Raw genomic sequence first — 25000 nt, 5'->3', positions numbered from 1 at the left:
CGTTCTCTCTCTCTCTCTCTCTCTCTCTCTCTCTCTCTCTCTCTCTCTATTAATCTTCTCCTCCCTCCCTCCCCCTCCATCAATTCACACCTCCATCTACTTTCTCTTCCCTCCCCCTCCACTCCCCCTCCCTCAAGTACTATAACTTTCCTTGGTGCAGCTCTAATTGACTCTCTCTCTCTCTCTCCATACCTACCCCCCTAAGAACAATGTTAACTCATTTCTTCCCTTAGTCATACCTTACATACACCTTATTTTTTCATCACACTCTATGTAGGGGTAGATTAGGGAGGTGGTGGTGAAGATGTGGTGATGGGTGGTGAAATGTGGTAAGGTGAAGGAGCAGGAATGATGACGTGATGGGGGTAGTGGTGAAAGATGAATGGTGAGTGAAGTATGAGATGTGTAGTAGGGTGTGTGCTGAGAGGTGTGGTGTGTGGTGAGGATGTGGTACAGTGTGGTGAGACTGGTGTGTGGGTGGTGAGGAAGGTGTTGTGATGCATGGTGAGGGATGTGGCTATGTGATGTGTGGTAGGAGAGGTGTGGTGATGTGTGGTGAGGCGTGTAAGGGAATGTTAACCTGAGAGCCCACGCGTGCTCACTGCTCTTGCTCATTTTAATTACGACTAACGAATCACACGTGCCCCCTCCCGCACGCCCATACACACACACACACACACACACACACACACACACACACACACACCTATCTTTATCTTTAAGAGGTGGGGTAGGTGGATTCCCCCCCCTTTTGGCCTTCACCCCTTCCCTTCGCAGTAGGGAGGGGAAACGATGAGGGTCAGGGGGCCAAGGTTATGGGGAGGGAAGGGGAGGGGGAGAGGAGAAAGGGGAGATGGAGAAAGATTAACGGAGAAGGGGAGTGAATGAAGAAGAAAGGGGTGAAATAATTGGGGGAGGAAGGAAGTGAGGGAAAAATGGGAAAGCAGAGGGGGGAAAATGGGGAGGAAAAGGGAAATGAGGTGGCGAAGTGAGGAGGAAAAAGATGAGGAGGTAGGAAGATGATGGGGAGGCAGGTGATGGAGAATGAGATGAAAAGTAGAGTGAAGATGAATAGATTAGTAATGAACGTGACATGAAGATGGATATGTAAGGAAATGAAGTGAATTGAAGACGAATATGTGAGAGAATGAAGAAACAGGGAGATGAATAATTGAGGAATTTAAGAGAAACGAAGATGTATGGAGATGACGCGAAAGGAAATGAAGAAGAGGAAGAGGAGGTAAGAGGAGATGTGGGGGAAGGAGGGGGGAGAAAATGGGGGTGAAGGGGACAGGTGATAAGGTGAGGTGAATGAGCAGGTGTGAGAGGGTGTGAGGTAAGCAGGGAGATAGAGGGTGACTAAATTAAAGAGAGACAGGGTGAGGCAAGGTAAGGCAGGGAGAGAGGAGGAGGTGGAGTCGGGGTGAGTGAGAGATGAGTCACTGGGATGAAAATGAATGGAAGATGAGTTTATGCAGGTGAAAATTTCGGAGGGAGAAATAGAGAGAGAGAGAGAGAGAGAGAGAGAGAGAGTGTGTGTGTGTGTGTGTGTGTGTGTGTGAAAGTGAGAGTTAGTGAAGAGAGAGTAATATAAGAATACAGTACGGGGCAAGGGAGATTAAGGGTGAGAGAAACATGTATAGAAGTAATGAAGAAGGGAGAATAAGGGTGACGATAAAAATAAGGGTGTAAAGCAAAGGAATATAGGGGTAAGGGTGAGGGGCAAGGGAGAGTAAGGGAGAAGAATAATATGTATAAGGGTATAAGGGGTACGATAAAGGGTATGAGGGAGGTAATCTAAGGGGGAAGGGGCAAACCAACTGTGGACACCCCTTCATGTGCCCCATACCCTCCTCCACCACCACCACCACCACCACCACCACCACCACCACCACCACCACCACCACCTCCTCCTCCTACTCTTTGTGTAATGCCCACCTCTCTCACTTTCTGCCCCCTCCCCCTCCTTCTCCTCCTCCACACTTCTTTCTTCTATTTCTAACTTCCTCCCTTCCTCTCTCTCAAGTTCTCTCTTCCTCCATTCTTTTCTTTCTTCTTCCCTGTTTCATTCTTCCTCACCTCTTCGTCCTTCCTTTTTTTCTTCCCCTGTGCTTCTTCCTTTTTTTCTTATATCCTCTTGACATCATTTCTTTCCTTACTTATTCTCATTTCCTCATCTCCCTACTTCCTCCTCCTCCTCTTCTCTTTGCTTCTTTCCTTCCTCTCCTCAATACTTTTTCTCTCCCTTTTCTTCTCCCTTCTTCATCTTCTTTACTCCTGTCATTTCCTCCCCCGCCCACTCTTCTCTTTTCTTGTTCTCTCTTCTCATCTTTCCCTTTTTATTTTCTCTTCCTGTTCCTCCCTTTTTCTTTTTCCCCACCCCTCACCTCTTCCTCCTCCTTACTTCATTATTTTCCTTCTTCTATCCTCTTCCTCTCTACTTCCTTCATACTCATTTTCTCCATTTTATTTTTTGTCATATCACTTCCTTCCTACTTCAATTTCTCTTCCCTCCTTCCTTTTTCTTCTTCCTTCTTCTCCTTCTACTCCTTCCTACTTCTGTTTGTTTATATCTTGTCACTGTTCCTTACATCTTACCAATCTTCTTATTCTCCTCCTCCTCCTCCTTCTCCTTCTTCTCCCCCTCCTCCTTTTTCTTCTTCCTCCTTCACCTTACCCTGACGTCCCCTCACCTGTTCCTCCTTTTATTCCTCCTCCTTCTCCCTATTTTCTCCCCTCCCCCCATAGCAGGCGTATACAGGAAGTACCGTAGAGAGGCCTTGCGTCACGCTGCAAAAACATTCTCTCTCTCTCTCTCTCTCTCTCTCTCTCTCTCTCTCTCTCTCTCTCTCTCTCTCTCTCTCTCTTTCCCCTTGTCAGTCCAGCATCCCCTTATAATTACGGAGAATGGTTCGTCTGTCTGTCTGTCGGTCTCTTCCTCCTTGTCTGTCTGTCGGTCTGTCTACAGGGTGTCCTTCTGTCCGCCCTGGAGGGAGACTCTGAGGGTGAGACAGGAAATGACAGGACTGGGAAGGGCAGGGCAGGGCAGGGTAGGGCAGGTAGCGTAGAGCAGGGCATGGCAGGCCAGAACATAGAACGACAGGATCGGGAAGGGGTCTGTCTGTCGGTCTGTCTACAGGGTGTCCTTCTGTCCGCCCTGGAGGGAGACTCTGAGGGTGAGACAGGAAATGACAGGACTGGGAAGGGCAGGGCAGGGCAGGGTAGGGCAGGTAGCGTAGAGCAGGGCATGGCAGGCCAGAACATAGAACGGCAGGATCGGGAAGGGCAAGGCTGGGCAGGGTGGGGCAGGGCAGGGAAGAGAAGGCTAGGGCAGGACAAGATAGGAAAGGGCTGCAAGGGGCAAGGGAAGGGAAGGGCAAGATAGGGGTGGTGTGTCATTTCTAAGGTGTTAATAAGATAGGCACCAGCTGTTTCCTTCCCCTCCCTTCTCACTTCCGCCCCTACTCTGACAGGGGGCGTGGTGTGGGCGTGTGTGTGTGTGTGTGTGTGTAAATAATGTCCAGGTGTGGATATGGGAATGAGTATACGGATGTGGAATATAACCCGGTGTGGGTGTTGATATGTGTGGGTGTGGATATGAGTGTGTGTGTGAGCATAGGTGTGGGGATGGATGGGGATGAGTGTGGGTATCAGTTATGTATCTACCTTTGCTGACCTTTGCGGATCCACTGATACTGGTATAAGGTGGGTATGTGGGTATGGGGGTGGAGGTATTACTGTGAGTGACAATGGCAATGGAGTGGTTGAGCCAGAGGTGGTGGTGGCAGTAGTAGTAAGAGTAGTAGTAGTAGTAGTAGTAGTGGAAGTGGAAGTGGCATTATAGTGGTGGTGGAGGGGTGGGTGTGGGTGGAGGGCATAGCAATAGTATCATGTTACCGAGTTGACTCACTCAGCTTAGGCTAGCCTATGTCTAGTTCTCTCTCACCACTCCCTCCATCCATCCTTCCTGCCGTTCCTTCTTGCCTTCCTCCTTTCCTGCTTTCCTTCCCGCCTCCCTCCTTTCCCTCCTTCGCTCTTGCTTTCTTTTCTTCCCTCCTTTTTTCCATTCTTCCTTCCTGCTTTCCTCTCTGCCCTCCTTCCTTCCTTCCCTCTCTATCTCTCTGCTTTCCTTTTTGCCTTCCTTCCCTCCAATCTTCCCTAATGATTCTTTTGTCATGCTATCTCTCCTCTTTCCCTTCCCTGTCAGCATTCATTTCCTTTTCTTCCTTTCCTTTTCTCTCGTTGTTCCCTGTTCTCCAGCATGAGCAAATTCACCACTGTTATCTCAGTATCGAAATTTATTATAAAAAAATGTCAGTATAATTTTTAATTCTACAACCAAGCATAAAACACACACTCACACACACACACACACACACACACACACACACACACACACAAATTACTCATCAAACCCAGAAATCTTTAGGGAAAAAAAAAAATCCTCTCGAGACTAAATGTGAAAAAATATCAACACAACATTTCGAAAGACGTGAAAATAAAACGAAGAGAAAATCGAAAAAAAAAAATGAACGAAAAAATGTCATAAGATGTAAAAAACAGCTGTACGTAAAAAAAAAAAAAAAAAAAAAAAAAAAAAAGTGACGCCTGAGAACTCTGACATGAACCATAGAAAAGAAAAGAAAAAAAACAAGGTGGTGCCGAAAGAACAGACCTGCCGAATCATCCAACAACACGAATTTTGCCAAGGAATAACACTGTCACATTAAAATCCAAAATAAATCCGTAAATCCACTGTTTATACGAACGGTACAGGAAACAAACAGTAAAGAAAAGAATAATATGATAACTCCCGGTGCGAAAGGAAGCGAGAATATATGAAAAAAGAAGAAGAAAATCAAGACTAAAATCAATATAAGGATGACTACGAAAGCATGGAGAAAATACACGAGAATAATTACGAGGAAAAAATTAAGATGGTGCCAAAAATACGAAAAGGAGTGCAAAAAAAAATAAATAAATAAATAAATAAATAAATAAATGGTAAAAAAAAATAACCATAAATAAATCACAAAATAATGAAAATGCAAGAAATAAAATACAATAAGGGAAATGAAAGACTGGGGGTAAGTGCACGGGGGTTGGCTTGCACTGGAGCCTGAATGTAAAAAAAAAAAAAAAATGCAGAATTATATAAGAAAAGAAGCGCAAATAGTTCAGAAAAAAGCGTAAAGAAATCAGGAAAAGGCGTTAATTACTGTAAAAAGTAAATAATTAAAAACTTGTAAATGATTTTTAAAAAGTAAATGATTAAAAAAGCGTAAAGAATTCAGAAAGAAGCATAAAAAGTAAGAAAGGGTAAATAATTTTTAAAAATGTGTAAATCATTCAGAAAAAAATAAGTGACAAAAAACGAAAATACGGCTCAGAGAAAATGGGTGGGACTGCAGGTGGTGGCTGGGGGCTGCATGGCGGGAAGGTTCTTGAATGACCTCATGATTCAGTCTATCACGTCCTCAAAGGGCCCTCGCTCCTCACAGATCTGGTGGCTAGGGGTAGGGGTAGGGGCAAGGGAAGGGGAAGGGGTAGGGGAAGAAGTAGGGGAGCGAGGGAGAGGGGAGAGAAAGTGCAGGGGGTAGGTTACAGGGGAGAAGCTGGGGTGTATGAGATTTGGTATCAGGGAGAAGTGGGTAGAGGTAGGGAGGGAGGGGGTATAAGGGAGTAGGTAAGGGGTAGGGGAGGGTGAGGATAAGGATATAGGTGTAAAGGTGAGAAGGGTTACAGGTAAAGGAAAGTGGGTAGGAAGAGAAAGGGTAAGGGAAGAGGAAGGAGAAGGGCAGGAGAAAGAAAGGGGGCTTTGGAGAGAGGGTAAGAGAAAAGGGAAAAGAAGAGAGGAGGAAAGGAGAAAAGAAACAAAGGCCAAAACAATCTAGGGAGGAAGGAAGGAAGGAGGAGGAAAGGGAAGGGGGAGAAAAGAACGGGGGAAATGGCTGGGGGAGAGGAAGGGTCGGGAAGTGGAAATGAGGTGGAAGAGCAAGAGAAAGAAAGTGGAAGAGTAGGTGGAAGACAAGAAGAAGGAAGTTAAAGAGGAGAGAGACAAAAGAGGAGGAAGAGGAAAAAAGATTGGAGGAAGTGGAAGGGTTGAGTAAGGGGAGGGAGGGAAAAATGACAGGGGTAGTGGCAGGGACAAAGTATGTTAAAGATGAGAGAGAGAGAGAGAGAGAGAGAGAGAGAGAGAGAGAGAGAGAGAGAGAGAGAGAGAGAGAGAGAGAGGAGAATTATGTGACAGTTCAAATGACAGGTGACAGCTCGAGTGAGTGTGAGCAGACAGGAGCGTGGAGCTGACAAAAGCTACCGAAATGAAGCAGTAGATGACAGAAGTTAAGTGAGAGTAAGTGACAATGAATACCCTCCACTTCCTCTCTCTCTCTCTCTCTCTCTCTCTCTCTCTCAGTGGACCTGAACCTACATGAGGACAGTGACATAACGTTTATGAAGTGAATGGATGAATAATGAGAGAGAGAGAGAGAGAGAGAGAGAGAGAGAGAGAGAGAGGAGGGGGGGAGGTTAGCAGATAAGACTTTGGGGGTGTAGGGGAGGGGAGGGGACGGGAGGGGGTAGGGTGACTGTGGGTATGTGGGTATTTTGGTATGTACGTATGTGTGGTCCTGTAGGCATGTCGACACGTAGGCTTATGCCCATGTATGTGTGTAAGTATGTAGGCCTCCGTGTTGTGATAGTGTAGGTATGGAGGGCATGTGCGTTTTTAGCCCTGTATGTAAAGAATGGCATGTAGGTAACGCAGTGTATGTGTGCGATGTGTACCGATTATAATGTGTATACTTAAAGACTGTGTATGTGCAACTTATCCTGTTTATGTATACATGTGCACATCACCATCAGGTCATGTGCGTTTTTTGAGTATGCTCGTAAAAAGATATGTAAGTAAATAATTCTGCGTTCGCTTATGTACAAAACTGTGTGTACATGCAAGTTAGCCCGTGAGGTATACATGTGTACGTTGGCAAAGAAGGTCATGTAAATGGATATGTTTTGATGAATGCAAGTATGTGTGTGTGTGTGTGTGTGTGTGTGTGTGTGTGTGTGTGTGTGTGTGTGTGTGTGTGTGTGAGAGAGAGAGAGAGAGAGAGAGAGAGAGAGAGAGAGAGAGAGAGAGAGAGAAGGAATAGAAAGGAGGAAATGTACAAGGAAGGCGGGGGAGTGTTGAGGTTAGCAGGAACACTGAGAGAGAGAGAGAGAGAGAGAGAGAGAGAGGGGGGGGGAAAGAAGGAAGTAGAGGAATAGAAAGGAGGAAGTGTACAAGGAAGGCGGGGGAGAGTGTTGAGGTTAGCAGGAACACTGAGAGGGAGAGAGAGAGAGAGAGAGAGAGAGAGAGAGAGAGAGAGAGGAAAGAAGGAAGTAGAGGAACAGAAAGGAGGAAGTGTACAAGGAAGGCGGGGGAGAGTGTTGAGGTTAGCAGGAACACTGGCGCCACCAAACACACACACACACACACACACACACACACACACACACACACACACACACACACACACACACACACACACACACACACACACACACACACACACACGCTAGATATGAGGGGGAGTAGGTGGGGGAGCAGGGGGAACTAAGGGGAGAAAGGGAGGGGAGCAGAGGGGGAGATAGACTGCTAACGTGAATTGGACTCGTATTCCCGCCTCGTCCACGCCGCCACCAGGGCCGAGGTCAAACTGGGTCACGTGACATGGTGCAAGGGACCTGACTCTACAGGACTCACACCCATATCACGCTAAGTTTTATTTATAGGGAGATTTGACAGAATAATACTGGGATAAGGATAGAAAGAAAAATGAAATCAATTATGCAATTTAGAGCTCTTGTGGGACTGCTCAGAACGAGGGAAAATACAATATACGAATGGTTTTGGTACAGAAAATATGTAGATACGAAACTTGGAGCTTTGGTAAGACAGCCCCCCCCAAAACGAAGAACACAAGAGACGTAGAATTTTTCACAGAAAGTAAGAAGGTGTTAGACTTAGGGATTTTCTAGGAGTGATATTTGTGTTCAGTCAAGTGTTACACAAGAGTCACTTCCTTCACAACACGAGTACCGGGTATACCAGCGGCGCAGATGTAACACTCCCAGTTATCAGACGCCACACTCACACCGGTGATGTAACGACCCCATACCAGCATGTCACTTTGTTTTTTGTCATTTTGAGTTGGTTAGGAAAAACAGTGGACAATTTGGACATTCAGAAGGTTAGTCAGCAGCAAGATCGATAATTTGGATAGTTTGGGGACATTGGGGGGGTTAAGTCAGCAACAAGATGGATGATTTGGACATTGTGGGGACATTTTTGGGTTTAATCGGCACCAAGAAAAATAATTTGGACATTTCGGGCACAATACGCAGCAAGAAGGATAATTTCGATATTTTGGGGGGGCATTTATGGGGTTAGTTGCACCACGAAGGATAATTTGGGCATTTGGGGGGAGATATTTTGGGGGTTAGGGACACTTTCGGTGGTTCTTCACTCAAGGGTACTCACCTGTGGCACACGCTGTGATGAAATACGTGGCTGTCTCCCGAACGAGGCGAATCTGTGGCTCCGGGAAGCTGAGGTGAAGGCGGGCGATGATCTGGTCGAGGAAGGCGTGAGGGGTGATGGCTGCGAGGTCCCACTTCAGCCGTGACAGTACCAGTAGCTCCCATTGCTGTAGGGGGGAGAGGAGGGGGTTACTGTGGTGGTGGGGGCGGTGGGAGTGCGGGTAGTTGTAGTGGCGATGGAGTGGGGGATGGTCGTGGTGGTGAGAGTGGGTTGTGGTGGTCATGGTGGGGGTTGTTGTGGCAAATGGTGGGGGTTACTATGCTGGGGTTACTGTGGTGGTGGGCATGGTGATGGGTGGAGTTATTGTGGTGGTGGTGGTAGTCGTGGTGGCGAGGGTGGGGGTTGCTGTGGTGGGGTTATTGTGGTGGTGATCGTCTTGGTAGGGGTGGGAGGTTGTGGTGGCAGCAACAGAAGCAAATACATATATATCCTAGAAACAATAGTCTTCAAAGCCACATAAATTCATGAATCAAAACTGCATGTGAGGATAGGGTGTGTGTGTGTGTGTGTGTGTGTGTGTGTGTGTGTGTGTGTGTGTGTGTGTGTGTGTGCTTTATAATATTCGCTGGAACAAAAATGAAAAAACCGTGGAATACGTTAGAATTCTCAGTAAGCCCCCCCCCCGTCTCTCTCTCTCTCTCTCTCTCTCTCTCTCTCTCTCTCTCGTGTGAGAACGAACTTGTGGCCTTGAGAGTAATCTAGGGGTGAAGTTCAGAGAGAGAGAGAGAGAGAGAGATGAGGCAAGGTCTGAGGAGCATTATGTATGTCTGTGAGTCATTAAGCAAGGCGCCTTCACTGCCACTGCCACTGCTGGGAGGAGGAGGAGGAGAAGGAGGAGGAGGAAGAAGAAGAAGAAGAGGAGGAGGGCAAATAGTAATGATGATGATGGTGGAGTGGGGGAGAAAATGATATTGAAAAAACTGAATGATGGCAGAGGAAGCAAGGGGGAAGAAAAGAGGAAGGAGATAAGAGGAAAGAGGAAGTAAGGAGGAAGAGACACTGGGACATGGAGGAAAAGGGGAGATAAAGAGAGAGAAGCGTTAAGTCAGCATACTTGGGTGTTGCAACGTGTATGTGTGTGTGTGTGTGTGTGTGTGAGAGAGAGAGAGAGAGAGAGAGAGAGAGAGAGAATGTTGTCTCACGCATTGAATAATCATGCTGGTGGCTGGGTGTTGCTGAGAGAGAGAGAGAGAGAGAGCTACGTGTTTGAGGGAGAGGGAAGGGGATGAGAGAATCAGACAATTGTTCCCTTATATATACGGTATATATATATATATATATAAAAATGTCATAATAACTAACTATAAATAATCTGAGTTTTCGAAGAGGCATGGGAGACATTTTAGCACCTTCTTCTAGGCGATTTTTTCTCCGTAGTGCTCCTTAACATTCTCTCTCATGTTACTACGTTTGCATGAGACAGAGAGAAAGAGAGAGAGAGAGAGAGAGAGAGAGAGAGAGAGAGAGAAGTGTTGTGTCTAAAATAAACCGCTAAGGATGATTTGTTACGAAATTTCCAAACCCTTCCCTTCGGTGATGTATTAAGTATTTTAGTCTTGTTACTTCCAGACGATTTTAGTTAACCAAAGAGAAACCGCTAGTAAGGAAGGCTTTATTTAATCCCTTGACATAGAGAGAGAGAGAGAGAGAGAGAGAGAGAGGGAGAGAGAGGCGAGAAGATGCTATAAGTGGACCATTCAGCACTGAGATGCCAGATATGACTCATACACTTCCGCCCCCTCCCCCCCTCTCACCCCTAATCCCCCTCACCCATTCACCCCCACAGCAGACCATCCATACATCCAGTCAAATGCACAGTCACCCATAGAACCAGGTACCAGTCTGTCAGTCACTCGTAGTTAGAAGTTTAATCATCCATTCATTCACACAGGTCATTCTTATATCCAATCAGATGCACAGTCATAGTCGTTTTGTTTACATTTGAGGGAACTGGGCCACTCTTACACCCTAAATTCAAAGGCGTGGATAATGAAATAATATGACCCTTAGTTATGAAGCGGGAATGAGTCTCCTTGGTCACTAGTCGACCCTCCAATCACACTACACCTGGCCATGAACTGAGATGAAAGAGGTGGGTGATCGTTTGGTTAGAAAAAAAAAAAAAATAATCACACTATAACCGGTCACTAGCATTCAGTCGCTCGTGGTTAGACCGTTTTATTACTCCAGTCATTGATACTTAGCAGCAGAATCGGTCGCCAGTCAGACAGTCACGGAAACAGTCAGACAGTCGGCCGGGGTGTCGTCTGGCTGTCACGGTAAAGGCGTAATCTCATTCATTCACTCACGTCCCGTCTCGTGTGTGTGTGTGTGTGTGTGTGTGTGTGTGTGAGAGAGAGAGAGAGAGAGAGAGAGCAGTTCCTAACTTTTACCTATCACTCGGACGTAAACCCACAAACTCACACATCTTACTTCACTTTTCTTTTACTCAACACTCATCTTCATTTACTCACATTCCACGTTCCCTTAAGCAGTCAGTCAAAAACTCAAAACTGAATGAAGCAATTTAAATCATGAACACGACTTGCACTAAAAAAAAAAAAAAAAAAAAAAGTGAACGATGCCGGTAAAACAATGAATCCTTAAAAATATATACAGTACACTATAAAAGATACAAAAAAGATATAATACTGAACATGCACTGATAAAATAATGAACGTCCACAACAATTTACGATTAGTGTGTGTGTGAAGCAGAGGGGAAACAGAAACGGAGCAAAGAGTGGAGGAAATAAATACAGTGAAGAATACAAGCGTGGAAAGTATTCGTTGGCGGTGAGCAAAAAACGCTTCTCCTAAACAAATGAGAGTCAAAATCCGTGGAGGAGGAGGCGAAGAGGAGTAGCGAGAAATAAAAGGGAAGGTGTATGCAGGTGTTGATTTTCTCGCCACGCTGCTCGCCTCCTGTTGACTTACGCACCCGCGGAGGAAAGTTAAAAAAAAAAAAGAAAGGAAAAAAAAAAGCATAAATATTGTCTCAGTACATAATATATTCCTTGTGCCCCTCACGTTGGCGCCTATTAAATTTCCTTCGATTAATTTAACACACTGAGGTAAGATAGAAATGTATTGGTTATTTTCCCGCTTCAGCCCGTACTTACTCAGTTTGGCGATAATTTTTTGTTTTTCATTTCATTTTCTATTCGTTTGATTTTTGCCTTCATTTCCGTCACAGCACACCAGTTTTTGACATATCCCACTTCCTCCGACATGAGCAAATTACATCCATTTTAGACATTAACCTATCCTGACCTCACTTACCTAATTTAGACTCCAAGAGGTTCAGTTCTGACCAAAACTCCGACCTTACTTTACCTATCAACATCATACACACACACACACACACACACACACACACACACACACACACACACACACACACACACAAAAGAGTGGGAATGGGAGCACTGAGGCCACGACGATACTGAACTGCTACACTCAGCCCGTGATTAGCTAGAATGAAATCACGTGACGTCCTGGCTGCCGAGTTGTCACAGAGAAAAGGTGTTTGCATAGATGAGTTCTATTGTACACTCCCATAATAACTCGATCAATTATAGGCTGTCATATAGAATAAATCGCTAAGGAAGAGGTGCTACAAAGCCTCCAATGCACTTAGACTACACCCTAACGTTTTGGTCTCGTATTAGTGGCTTATATATTAACTTCAGGATTAAAATTATATGTTGGGTCAAAATAAACGCATAAATAGAGATAAAAAAACAAAACAAATACAAAGCATAAATAAAGATACGAGTATAAATAAAGTTTGTACATATATAAAGTCCTTTGAGCTCGCGTGTACGTGGGTTCTAACTTCAGGATTAATTTGTTATGTTTTGACTTGATGATGCTTTCCTTATGCATGTTAGCGTGGGGAGATACGGTACTGGTAAGGGAAGAACGGTGGGTGGACGAGGGCTGGACTGGGCGTAGGTAGAATGGGCGAGGATGTGTGATAGGGTGGAAGGACACGGCATAGAAGGCAAGGGTGAGGCAGGGTAGGGCAGGATGGACAGATAAACATCACAGGGGGAAGGGTAGGATAGGGAATGGGAAGGCAGGGCAGGGTAAGGCAAGGTAGGACGGGGCAAGGTGGAACGGCATCTGTGGTTTTGTAGGGTCTGGTAGGGTTGACAGGGTAAGGTAGAGCAAGGAAGAACAGGGAAGGACATGAGTGAGCAGAACACCAGACAAGCGCGGAAATGGAGGGCAGGGGGCATGCGACAGTTTATACAGAATAGAATGCAAAGAAGAGAAAAACAGTAGTGTACGTGGGCGTCCAGTGTTTAGGTGTGTGTTTTTTTTCTCTGTGTTTGGGTTTGTGTGTGTGGGGGTACGTGTGTATTGTGTGTATGTGTACGTATATATGTGTGTGTATGGGCGGCGTGTATGGCGGTGTGTGTGTACAAAGGAGCAAAGACCCGTCTGTTCTAAAGGACCCTGTGTGGCGGGGAATCACGCTTCCTCATTACCCCGTCCACACCCCTTTTACTCACTCATCCCTACTCCCTATTTTTAACTCCTATCCCTATTCTTATCCCTATCCCTCCTCATTATCTCTTTCTTTTTCCTATCCCTTTTCTCAACTCTACTCACACACACTCTTTTAACTCCCAATCCCTGTTGTTCCCTGTTCTTAACCGCATTCTTATTCCCTATTCTTACTCGTCTTTATTCTTATCCTCGTCTTCTATCCCTGCTTTTCTCTCAGTCCCCTATCCCTCTATTATCGCTCCTGTTCTTACCCCTATCCCTGTACCTGCTTCCATCTCTACTGTATCTCGTATCTGTGTTCTCATCTTCATCTCCCAATATTAAGCTTATCTTGTCCTTCATGTCTGTCATCACGTCTTTACGCTTACAGGACGAGGCCCTTCCTAAGATCAATTAAATCTTAAGACAGTAGAAAGCATAAGGGGAAAAAAAAGGGGGGGGGGAGTGGTCATTATACAGGAAAGATATAAAAAAAATATACCGGTACTCATTATCTTACGCATGGCCTCCAATTGCCATCTCTCCATCTTGAATGCTAGGTTGTAACAAGAGATTAACACTAGAGCAGACACGGATGCTAGTCACGAAGTGGTGCTAGGGAAAGGATGTTAAGTTGTTGTATCGTCTTATTCTGTCGCTGAACTACGTGAAATATACTGCAAAAGGGAGAAATTTGGGTCAAGTTAAGGTGAAGGAAGTATAGGAAGACGGTCGGCGAGATCAATTAACCTGTGATGTCGGTGAAAGTGATAGGTTTCGTGCAGGCGTCACACACACACACACACACACACACACACACACACACACACACACACACACACACACACACACACACACACACACACACACACACACACACACACACACACACGAAGTGGAAGGGGGCCTCCTAAACCCAGGGCAACACGGTTCATACCTCCCACATCTCAAGGAGCCTTACACTGTCTTGAAGGAGCCGCCGTGCACCTTCAAACGTACTTTTGGCCGTAACCTGAAGCGCCTCCTGTGCCACTGGTCTGATTCAGCGAGAGAGAGAGAGAGAGAGAGAGAGAGAGAATGTGTGTGTGTGTGTGTGTGTGTGTGTGTGTGTGTGTGTGTGTGTGTGTGTCACAGTGTCAGATCACGGCCACATACCAGACGTGGAAACAACGGCGGACGGTGATTATGGCCCTGCACGACCCTGCCCTGGCCCGCCTCTCACCTCGCATCATCTCACCTCACTTCATCTCGCCTCCTTTCACCTTACCTCGCCTCCATTCACCTTACCTCACCTCATCTCACATTACATACCCTCACCTCCCCTCGTCCCTCCTCACGTCGCCTCACTTCATTTCACATCACATACCTTTACCTCCCCTTTCCACCCCTCCCCTCACCTCATCAGGCAAGGGAAGAAATACCGGTAATTTAATCGATGGGAATACCTTAACTTTTCAACAACTATACGGATCACAGATTGGCTTTTTACCCCAACAGTACCGACTCTGTTTCTCGGTCCCCTTACCTGTGCAACTCGAGGGTGGGCCTGTGATGCTAGGTAGAGATAATGAATGGGGATATAAAGTGACTGATCCTGTCCCGCATCGCTTTAGCTATAACGAACACAGCTGTCCTATTCCAGCTATAACGAACACAGCTCTACCATTATTGCAGCTACAGCGAAATCAGTCTATACACATGCTATAACAAATACAGCACCTAACACAGCTTGTCTTCACCATAAACAAACATCACCATACTCTTACTCCCATACGAACACATCTCCAGCTATCTTACTTCTTCAGTAAACAAACACACCTCAGCGAACATACGTGTAGCTATCTTTCCCCATCTGTAGCGAACACACACACACACACACACACACACACACACACACACACACACACACACACACACACACACACACACACACACACACACACACACACACACACACACACACACACACACACACACACACACACACACACACACACACACACACACACACACCATCAGCTATAACGAACACCAGCACACACTATTACTCTCGCTCCTCTCATTGACGCCCGTGGAGGTGGAGGGTGGGCCTGCGGTGCGGTGGGGAGATATAAAATGATTGGTCCCACGGCGCTCACAGCATGCGGGCGGCGCAGGGGGCGGGGTGAGGCGGGACGGGGCGGGATAGGGTGTGTCTAGGACGGGATGGGGTGGGATGGGGCGGGCAGAGGCATGAAATAAGTCAGGGATGCTTGGGGAGGGGGGAGAGTGCTGGATGAGAGGGTGGAAGAGAAGAGATAGGCTGGGACGGTACTGGATGGGGAGAGATTGGCATGGATGGTCTGAGATAGTATGGAGTGGGATGAAGTGGGGTCGAGGTGGGATGAGGTAGGGCTAATCGGGACTTAAAAGGGTGGAGCAAGATGCAGATTGAGTGGGGTAGGTTAGAACGAGGAAGAGAGGGTCGGGGAAACATGATGATGGTGATGATGATGATGGTAATGATGCAATACAAGAAACCTCATCAGAATCAAAGCTTCTTAATTAACCTTTCCACACCAGACGTCCTTCATATTTCATGCCAACACCAAACAATTTAATTCACCACATATACCCCCTGAACAGAATGAACGAACGCAAGAATGAATAGCCATCATGAATCACTTCCCCCCTCCCCCAGTCTCTCCCCTCCCTCATCCCTTTCCCTTGGCCCCATTACTACCCCCGTCCCCTCCGCCCCGCCCCGAGAAAGACTAACCAATTACGTGGGCAGCAGTTGGCGGTATATCAAGGTTAATGTAACTTCAGTATTGCGGCATTTAGTCAGACCTGTAATTCTGTCTAATGGAGTAATAAGTCATTGGAAAGGTGGAAGGTTGTGTGTGTGTGTGTGTGTGTGTGTGTGTGTGTGTGTGTGTGTGTGTGTGTGTGTGTGTGCAAAATTAAAACACCTACCCAAACCTCTCACACACTCTCTCCCCGAGACACAAGGGGTGAAAGATCAAACGCCTCTTTTCGCTTGAGTTGCTGCGTATGACAGACGATCCCGACGGCTTTGCTTATCGCCGATTAGAATCTGGACGTGAGGGAGATAAATTTCTTGAAGTTATAATGATGATGTCCTGTAGGTGGGTGCAAGAGAGGTCAGTCTCTCTTCGGTCCATATTTTCTTTGACTTAGGAGCTCCGTAATGCCAGTTCTTAAGCGATTTATTTTATGAGTGGAATAGCCCTATCAGAATGTAGCGTCTAGTTCACGGGTTAACATAATCCAACGCATTATAACCTTAGGCTGTATAGAATGGTTTGAAAGTGACAGGAATAGGGGCCTTGCTTCTCTCTCTCGCTCATACACACACACACACACACACACACACACACACACACACACACACACACACACACACACACACACACACACACACACACCCCTCCCAACATCAGCTTCCCTTCCCCCTGCATCGGCACCCAATCAGAAGGCCGCATCTCCCCCTCTTTCCAGTACAATCCCCAATCCTTCTTTACGACCCAGTGCAAGTCGAGGGTGAGTGGCAGTTGCAAAGGTGCCGGCCAATCAGAGAAGAGGCTGTGGGAGGGGTTAACGAGGCAAAACTCCACCCTTTTATAATGACCTGTACCGGCCTCGAGTTATAGGGCCCGCGTGCTTATTTAAACACCGCCCGGCCCGTCATCCCAGTCATGCCACCACAACAACAGACCTCCGGCGCACCTGACACACGCCGCCTGCCTTGGAATTCACGTGCCCTCTCGACACATACACACGCACGCAGACGCAGACACACATACTGTAGACACAGGCAGACGCAGATAAAGACACACACACACACACACACACACACACACACACACACACACACACACACACACACACACACACACACACACACACACTGGCTGTCTGTCTGTCTGTCTGTCTGTCTCTCTCTCTCTCTCTCTCTCTCTCTCTCTCTCTCTCTCTCTCTCTCTCTCTCTCTCTCTCCCTCCTCAGGGAAAATTTCAGCCACAGCCTTCCCATATCCACAGGCTTTTAACCCGAACGTGCATTAAAATTCACACTGCGCAACAACCCGCCGTCTGCGCAGCCTTGCCACTCCTGCACCAACTTCAGACTTCTCAGCTTCAGCCTTTATAAAACTCAGCTTTGTTACCAGTTTGTTAGCATGCAGAATAAATCACTAGGGAAGAGGTGCTACGGAACTTTTCTTCCCTTCCCATTCCTTTCTTCCCTTTCCCATCCCGTCCTCTGCCTTCTTTCTTCCCAGTCCTTTCCTTCCCTTCCTTTCCTCACCCCGTCCTCTGCTCAACTTTCCCCCCCCCCATCCTCTACCCCCCTCCCTGCTCCTGCCCGTCTCCAGTCCTGCTCATGACAGCAACTCCGCGTCTGTCAAGTCAGCTTCATCCCCAGCCTCGCCCCTCAGCAACACTCCAGCAGTAGCTCCCCTTCCCCTTCCTGCATCCCAGTATAATGCGTTTGGTGTAACCTGACAAAGATCCCTATCTCCTTTCAGCTCGTTTGATGGCTGGGTGTTGTCAGAGTGGAAAGTCTGTTTGATTAATGACCAAGGAGACTCATTCCTACCTCATAGCAAGGGTTTACTGAATATCGGGCAATCATGACTAGTGTTGAAGTTGCGGGAGTGGCCGAGTTCTGACATAAAAATAAACGACTGTGATTTCCAGCGTCATTAAATCGTTTCAAGCCTCCTCACATGCCCCACCCGCCCCTTCCATCTACCGCGATTAATTTAGGCTAATGCGTTTATTAAATCCAAAACAGGTCCTTGTTAGAGAAACATTTTTTCCATTCACCAGCCGCGTCCCACAGAGGCGTCGTCCATATACGGAACGGTTGCCATGTTGGGCAGACCAGCCTGGCAGCCAGCGGTCTAGGCATACCTAAAGATGGTCTGCCGCCTTGGACTGCCCCGACGGCCATTACAATGTTTAATCAGAGGTGTCTCGTTCCTTCACCTGAGTAGACTTTGATACCTGCGTGGCTAATTCTTTGTACCAGCGCATCCCAAACAGTAACACAAACTGCTGTGCGTCGTGAGCCATAACTTCTGCTGCCTTACACTTCCCTGTCGGCCAATACAATGTTTAATCAGAGCTGTCTCATTGCTTCAGGTGGACAGACTTTGATAATTGTGTGGTAATTCTTTGTATCCACGCATCCCATACACTTAAACAGATCATACTCGTCAACCTTGGTTTCTCCCGGGCAACGACCTGCTTTCACTGAGGGGTAAAGATGTGAGATGTGAAATAAATGTCAAGGAAGGCGTGTTACCAAGCCTCCTATACCACTACAAGAATAAATCGCCAAGGAAGAGGTGCCACGAAGCCTCCTAGAATGCTGCTCTAAGCCACTTTGCAACAGGTATTCGTCCCTAACCCAGAGTAACCTGTCCCACGACCTTAGGGGGCCGATCCTTTCCTCCCACATCCAATCCGTGCTTCGCCTTCCATACTCGAGGGAGAGGGGAGAAGAGGTGGGGGACAGGGGGGGGGGAGAAGGGGAGCGAAGCACAGGGGGAAAGGGGAGAAGAGGCGGGGACAGGTGGGAGGGAATGGGGGACGAAGGAGAGCGGGGAGTGACGAAGAGGCGGGGAAAGGATGGGGATGCGAGACGACAGAGAAAGAGAGTGAGAGAGGGAGGGGGTGAAGGGGAAGAGGAGGAGTGGAGGGAGAGGGAAAGGGGAGATGAGATGGGGAAAAGAGGGGTAAGGGGGAGTGGACAGGACGGGTGCTTGCTGGTGAGAGAGGCTAATATTCTTCAGCTAAGAGGCTTGGTATGTTCCTGTGTCCATTGATGACTCTGGTGTGATGCTGCGTCATGGCGGTCAGTGGCGGTCATGCCCTAAGTGTGCAGTAGACGCGGTGGAATACCTGACGAACTTTTGTCTCTGTACAGGTGGAGTTGGTGGTCAGGAAGGGAAGGGGTGTGGGAGGGGACTGGAGTAGGGGAAAGGTAGCTAGTGAAGGGAGTGGGGGAGGAGGTGGGTAGGGAAGGAGAAGGGAAGAGTGGGGGTGGAGAGGAGAGTAGGTGGGTAAAGGAGGGGAAGGAGATAGGTAGGGAAGGGGGAGGGAAGAAAGGTGGTGGGGAACCGACAAGGTGGGTAGGGTAGGGTAGGGGATGGATAAGGAAGGAGGGGGGGAGGGGAAGGAAAGAGGAGGGGAGGAAAGGAGGTAAAGAAAGGGGGGGTGATAGAGGCTGGCAGGCAAGAAGGTCGACTGCCGCCTGTCTGCACCAGCCATCCTTGTCCTTCTTGTCCTCAGAGTGACCTCGCCCAAAGGCTGCACATCGCTGCACGCGTCCACCACCACCCAATACCAACGCCCAGATTTATAAAGCAGCATTGCACTACCATCCAATACCAGCTTCCAGGTTCATATAGCATCATAGCCACTTTCCACCACAAACTAGACTTCATTAATCCAAGACCAGTGAAAACTCTGCGGATATTTTGACGTTACGTAAATGCTAAGGTGTGATGTGCAAAATAAATCGGTATCCAGTGCGAAATTTATAAAGAATCATGACCAGTCTTGGCGATCTTTGAGTCTAAAACTTAAACATCTGGGGGCCTATTGATAAAGAATAATAACCAATTTTTAGATAAACCAGCGAATGATAACAAAGACCCCATTTATAAAGGATCCTAATCAGTATTCACGATAAAGAAAGTTACCCTAACAGTTAAGTACTATCGCAATATCTGCAAGGAATTTCATACACACGGCAACCTTAGGAATGTTTTTAAATCCAGACCCGAGCGACGACTGTGGCAACCAGCTTGGGAATCCATGGCATGCAGTCCAGCCCTCGAATTTATAAAAGTTCCTAATTAATTCTTTACCAAGGTGTTATAGCACTAAATTAACACAGGAAGTTATTATTATTAGGCCTTTCTTAAATATTAATATTGTTTAGCTTTTTTGTGTTTTGGTAATTGTATAAAAGGTGTGAGTTAGGGAGCTTATACAGAAGTTAATGTTAAGTGTGTTTGTGGATAGGACTTGCAGGTGAGATGGGACGGGAGAGGTGGCTAGCTGCTCACCCTCACTCTCACACCCTCACTCTTACACACTCATCCCTACTTATACACACACTTCCATACTTTCTCTCACTCACCCACACACACACTCATTTTCACACGCACACCCTCTTTTTTTTTTCCTCCTACACACCCATCCTTCCTCTCTCACTATCATCCACACACTCATTCTCACACTACACCCGTGCACTTACAGTCCTCACACTCTCACCGTCACTCTCACACTCCCACACCGCGTACCTCACAAGCCAAAACTAGAATAAACGCCCGACACTCTGTTTATGGTTCTCTCTTTGCTCTTTAAACGCCGGACGCTCTGTTTATGGTTCTCTCTTTGCTCTTTAAACGCCGGGCACTCTGTTTATGGTTCTCTCTTTGCTCTTTAAACGCCGGGCACTCTGTTTATGGTTCTCTCTTTGCTCTTTAAACGCCGGACACTTTGTTTATGGTTCTCTCTTTGCTCTTTAAACGCCGGGCACACTGTTTATGGTTCTCTCTTTGCTCTTTAAACGCCGGGCACTCTGTTTATGGTTCTCTCTTTGCTCTTTAAACGCCGGGCACTCTGTTTATGGTTCTCTCTGCTCTTTAAACGCCGGGCACTCTGTTTATGGTTCTCTCTTTGCTCTTTAAACGCCGGACACTTTGTTTATGGTTCTCTCTTTGCTCTTTAAACGCCGGACACTTTGTTTATGGTTCTCTCTTTGCTCTTTAAACGCCGGGCACTCTGTTTATGGTTCTCTCTTTGCCCTTTAAACGCCGGGCACTTTGTTTATGGTTCTCTCTTTGCTCTTTAAACGCCGGGCACTCTGTTTATGGTTCTCTCTTTGCTCTTTAAACGCCGGGCACTCTGTTTATGGTTCTCTCTTTGCTCTTTAAACGCCGGGCACCCTGTTCATGGTTCTCTCTTTGCCCTTTAAACGCTGGGCACTCTGTTTATGGTTCTCTCTTTGCTCTTTAAACGCAGGGAACTTTGCTGACAGCTCTAATTTGCATCTTCCTGTCTACTTCAAGATCCAGGCAACCAGCTTAAGGAAAAAACACCAGTGACAAAAAAGACAGGGTTTAGATAGACAGGCATGGTTAAATAGACAGACAGGCAGACAGAAAAACGGCAAATAAAAACAGCAGGAAGGGTTAGACAGACTAGCAGAGATAGGCAGAAAGACAGATGAACAGCAGTGATGTTAAATAGCAAGACAGGAGGGCTTAGACAGGGAAGCAGGGATAAGCAGACAGACAGGTAAGCAGGAATAAGCAGGCTGGCAGACAGGCAGAGAACGCTGACCCCTCCTGACTGAGGCATCACAAAAACACACAAGTCATCAGTGTCTCCTCCTCTCCTCTTCTGCCTCCACCACCACCACCATCTTCCTTCCATTACCACACCTGATCCTCCTCCTTCTCCTCTTCCTCTGCGTCTTCCTCCTCCTCCTCCTTTCAACACCATCAATAATCCTCCTCTTCATCCTCCTTCTTCTACTGCCACCACCAACTATGTTTCTCCTCCTCTTAACAATAATAATAATAATAATAATAATAATAATAATAATAATAATGCATCATCATCATCATCATCATCATACGTGCAGGGTGGTTGGGATTCTTTTTGCTTTCTGTTTCTTGGTCTTACCTACGCGTTTGTATTTTTTTCATGGGAAAAACACACACACACACACACACACACACACACACACACACACACACACACACACACACACACACACACACACCTTTCACTCGTAACAGGTAAATATGTGACATCCCGCACAATCCTAGGGGCCCCTGCGTCGGATCCCACGGTGGGTCCCTGTCGTCATTACCCTGAGTTAGTGGACAGGGGAAGGGGGAGGGGGAGGAGCAGGAAAGGGGAGAGGGAGAAAAGGAGAGAGGGGAGAGGGGAATAGGGGGTAGGGAAGAGGGGAGAGGTATAGGGAGAGGAGATAGAGGGCAGGGGAGGAATAGGAGTGAGGTAGGGGAGTGGGAAGGAATGAGAGACAGGGGTAAGGAAGAGGGGAGAAACAGAGAGGGGAGAGGGGAGGAATAGGAGAGATGGGAAGAGGAGACAGGAGAGAGGAACAGGTCAGGAACAGGAGAGAGGAGAGAGGTAAATAGGGAGTCGAATAGGAAAGAAACGGAATGATGGAGGAATATATAGAAGAGAGGGGTAGGGGGTAAGGATGGATAGGAGAGGGGATAGGGGGAGGAATAAGGAGAAAGGGGGAGGGAGAGGGAGTTGAGAGAAAGATAGATAGATGGACAGAGTTTGGCGAGAGTGAAAGAGCTATGGAATGCCAAGTTAAGGAGGAAGGATGACCAGATGGACAGTTGAATGAGGAAAAGGAGGGGAGGAAAATATTGAAAGAATGTGTCTCTCTCTCTCTCTCTCTCTCTCTCTCTCTCTCGGTAAGTTAGTTTGTGAGTCAGAGTGGTGGCCGAAGCTCTACAGAAGATAAAAACCACCGTCAGAATGCTTGTAAAAAACACAAGACGAATGGCCTTGTCGGGCAAGCCTATGCGTGGGAGCTGCTCCGTCCCTGATACTACCTGATACTCCCTGATACGTTCAACTCCATCGCTGCGTCCCTGATACTACCTTTAATTCTATCTCTACGTCCCTGATACTACCTTTAATGCCATCGCTACCTCCCTGATATCCCCTGATACTACCTGACACCCCCTGATACCTTTAACGCCATCGCTACGTCCCTGATACTAACTTGAATTCCATCGCTACGTCACTGATACTTTCTGATAATTTAACCCCAGCGTTACACACACACACACACACACACACACACACACACACACACACACACACACACACACACACACACACACACACACACACACACACACACACACACACACCACTAAGAAAGGCAAATTTGGCTAAACATTTCCCCCTACCTCAGCCCAACCAACCACCCATTCTCACCTGGGCTGTATCATTTACCTTTTACAGCCACAACGACCCACCTGAGTACACCTGGCAACCATCTCTCTCTCTCTCTCTCTCTCTCTCTCTCTCTCTCTCTCTCTCTGTCTTCCTTCCCTTTCCATTCTCCATCTTCTCCCTCCCTCCCTTTCTTTCATTTAACTTTCCTCTTCTCCATTACCTTCCTCTCTTCTTCCTTCATCCTTTCCTCTCCCTCCATTCCTTTCCTTCCCATCCTGTCCCATCCCCCTCACTCACTACCTTTCTCCTTCCCTTATCCACCCCTATTCCTCCCTTATCTCCCTCCTTCCCTCTTTTCCATCTTCTTTCCCCTCTTCCTCCCTCCCCACCCTTCTCCTCTCCGTTCTCTCCCCCTCCCTCACCCCCCCTCCTCTCAGGTAAATAAACACTCACGCTCACCTGTTCGCTCTAGATAATGTTCCTACGAGCCTGGGAACGCCGCGGACTTGGCGATAACAGCATTTACGATGTATATGAGAGAGGGGGGTGTGAGTTGGGAGCAGGGCAGTGAAATGGCGTGGGACAGGGCGACTTGGAGGCGATTTGTTTGTGGCCACCCCAAACGGGATTGAGGCGTCTGGCAATAGATAGATAGACAGACGATGTTCTGCCTTCATCGTAACTTAAGGATGTATTCTAACTTACGATATTCTAAGTTACGACAACATTCCAATCCCTATCCAGCGTGAAGGGGAAATCAGCATTTAAAGGAAGATGCTAAATTACTGTATTATTTTGCGTCTCTTTTCCCTAATATTCCTTAACAGTGGCGACTTTTTGCAAGCTTTCAGTTTTATCTCCCTTTTTTACATAATAAATAAGGGATAGTGACTCTTATTTTTATTTTGTTTTTGTCTGGATCGGCCGGAGGGACTGTTGGGTCATAGGGTCTTACCATGTTGTAGTCGCCTGTTGCCGTTTAATTTCCTACTTAGTCTCCGTTACGTTCCTGTGTACCCCTTTGAGCTAGTAGTAATGCTGATGCGCCAGGCTCCTTACAGACAGTCCCATTAACACATCTGGTTGGTGAGGGTGGAGGTGTAGGAGTGGGTGTGTGTGAGAAGTGGGTGTGAGGGAGGTGGATGTGTGAGAAGTGGGTGTGGGGGAGGTGGACGTGTGAAAGAGGTTGGGTGTGTGAGAAGTGGGTGTGAGGCAGGTGGATGTGTGAGAAGTGGGTGTGGGGGAGGTGGACGTGTGAGAGAGGGAGGCTGGGGGCGCATCACTGCCAAATACGGGAGACCAGTGACGCCGCTCACCCTCCGCCCATCCTCACTGTCAATTTAGCGCTTTTGGCACCCGACGCGAGACCGTCATATTTATCTAGCGCCTAGTTTGGATAGGTTTGAATCTAGCCACAATCTCGATAATTATTGTTCTAGCAATATTCTAGAGATTGTAATATTTATCCTTAGGCAATTTTAGAGTCATGTCTAAGGGGGGGGGGGAGACCTGGTAGAATGATGGAGTGGGGCATGAAGAGGATGACGAAGGCAGAGATGAGGGAAAGGTAGAGGACATGAGGGGAGAGGGAGGGAGGGAAAGAAGGGAGAAATATGAAGGGTATGAGGAGGGGGACGAAGGAAAAGGAGACATGAGAGGAAGAATGATGAAGACACAGAGAGGAAAAGTTTGAGGGAAGGTGAAAAAGAAGGGAGAAATGAGAGAGTACGGTATGGGGCAGGAAAGGAAGAGGTATATGAGAGGAGGAAATAAGATGGAAGGAAAGGAAGAGGGGAATGAGAAGAGGAAAGATGAAGGAAGGAAAACACAGAGGTATATATGGAAAAGGAGAGAGGGAGGACGGAAAAGAAGGGAGAAATTGGGAGAAGGGGGGGGGTCAAAGTATAGCTGTGAGAGCGGCCTTCAGTTCGCCTCCCAAGACCGACTTT

The 25000-nt window shown here is 47.2% G+C and overlaps 1 protein-coding gene across 1 annotated transcript in view; it reads right to left on the bottom strand.

The window, feature by feature from the left end:
* LOC145406215 (G1/S-specific cyclin-D2-like) overlaps nucleotides 1-25000 on the bottom strand; it is a 111811-nt gene that overhangs the window by 52400 nt on the left and 34411 nt on the right. The window contains exon 3 of the mRNA XM_080277421.1: nucleotides 8522-8687. Within this exon, the coding sequence (XP_080133547.1) occupies nucleotides 8522-8687 (166 nt within the window). The remainder of the gene's footprint in view (nucleotides 1-8521; nucleotides 8688-25000) is intronic.

The sequence above is a fragment of the Coenobita brevimanus genome, chromosome 69 (genome assembly GCF_032717465.1).
Source record: "Coenobita brevimanus isolate Jiangsu-jjx chromosome 69, ASM3271746v2, whole genome shotgun sequence".
In the NCBI taxonomy this organism is placed as follows: Eukaryota; Metazoa; Arthropoda; class Malacostraca; order Decapoda; family Coenobitidae; genus Coenobita; species Coenobita brevimanus.
The sequence above is the reverse complement of the archived record's forward strand: the minus strand, read 5'-3'. Positions and strand labels throughout refer to the sequence as shown.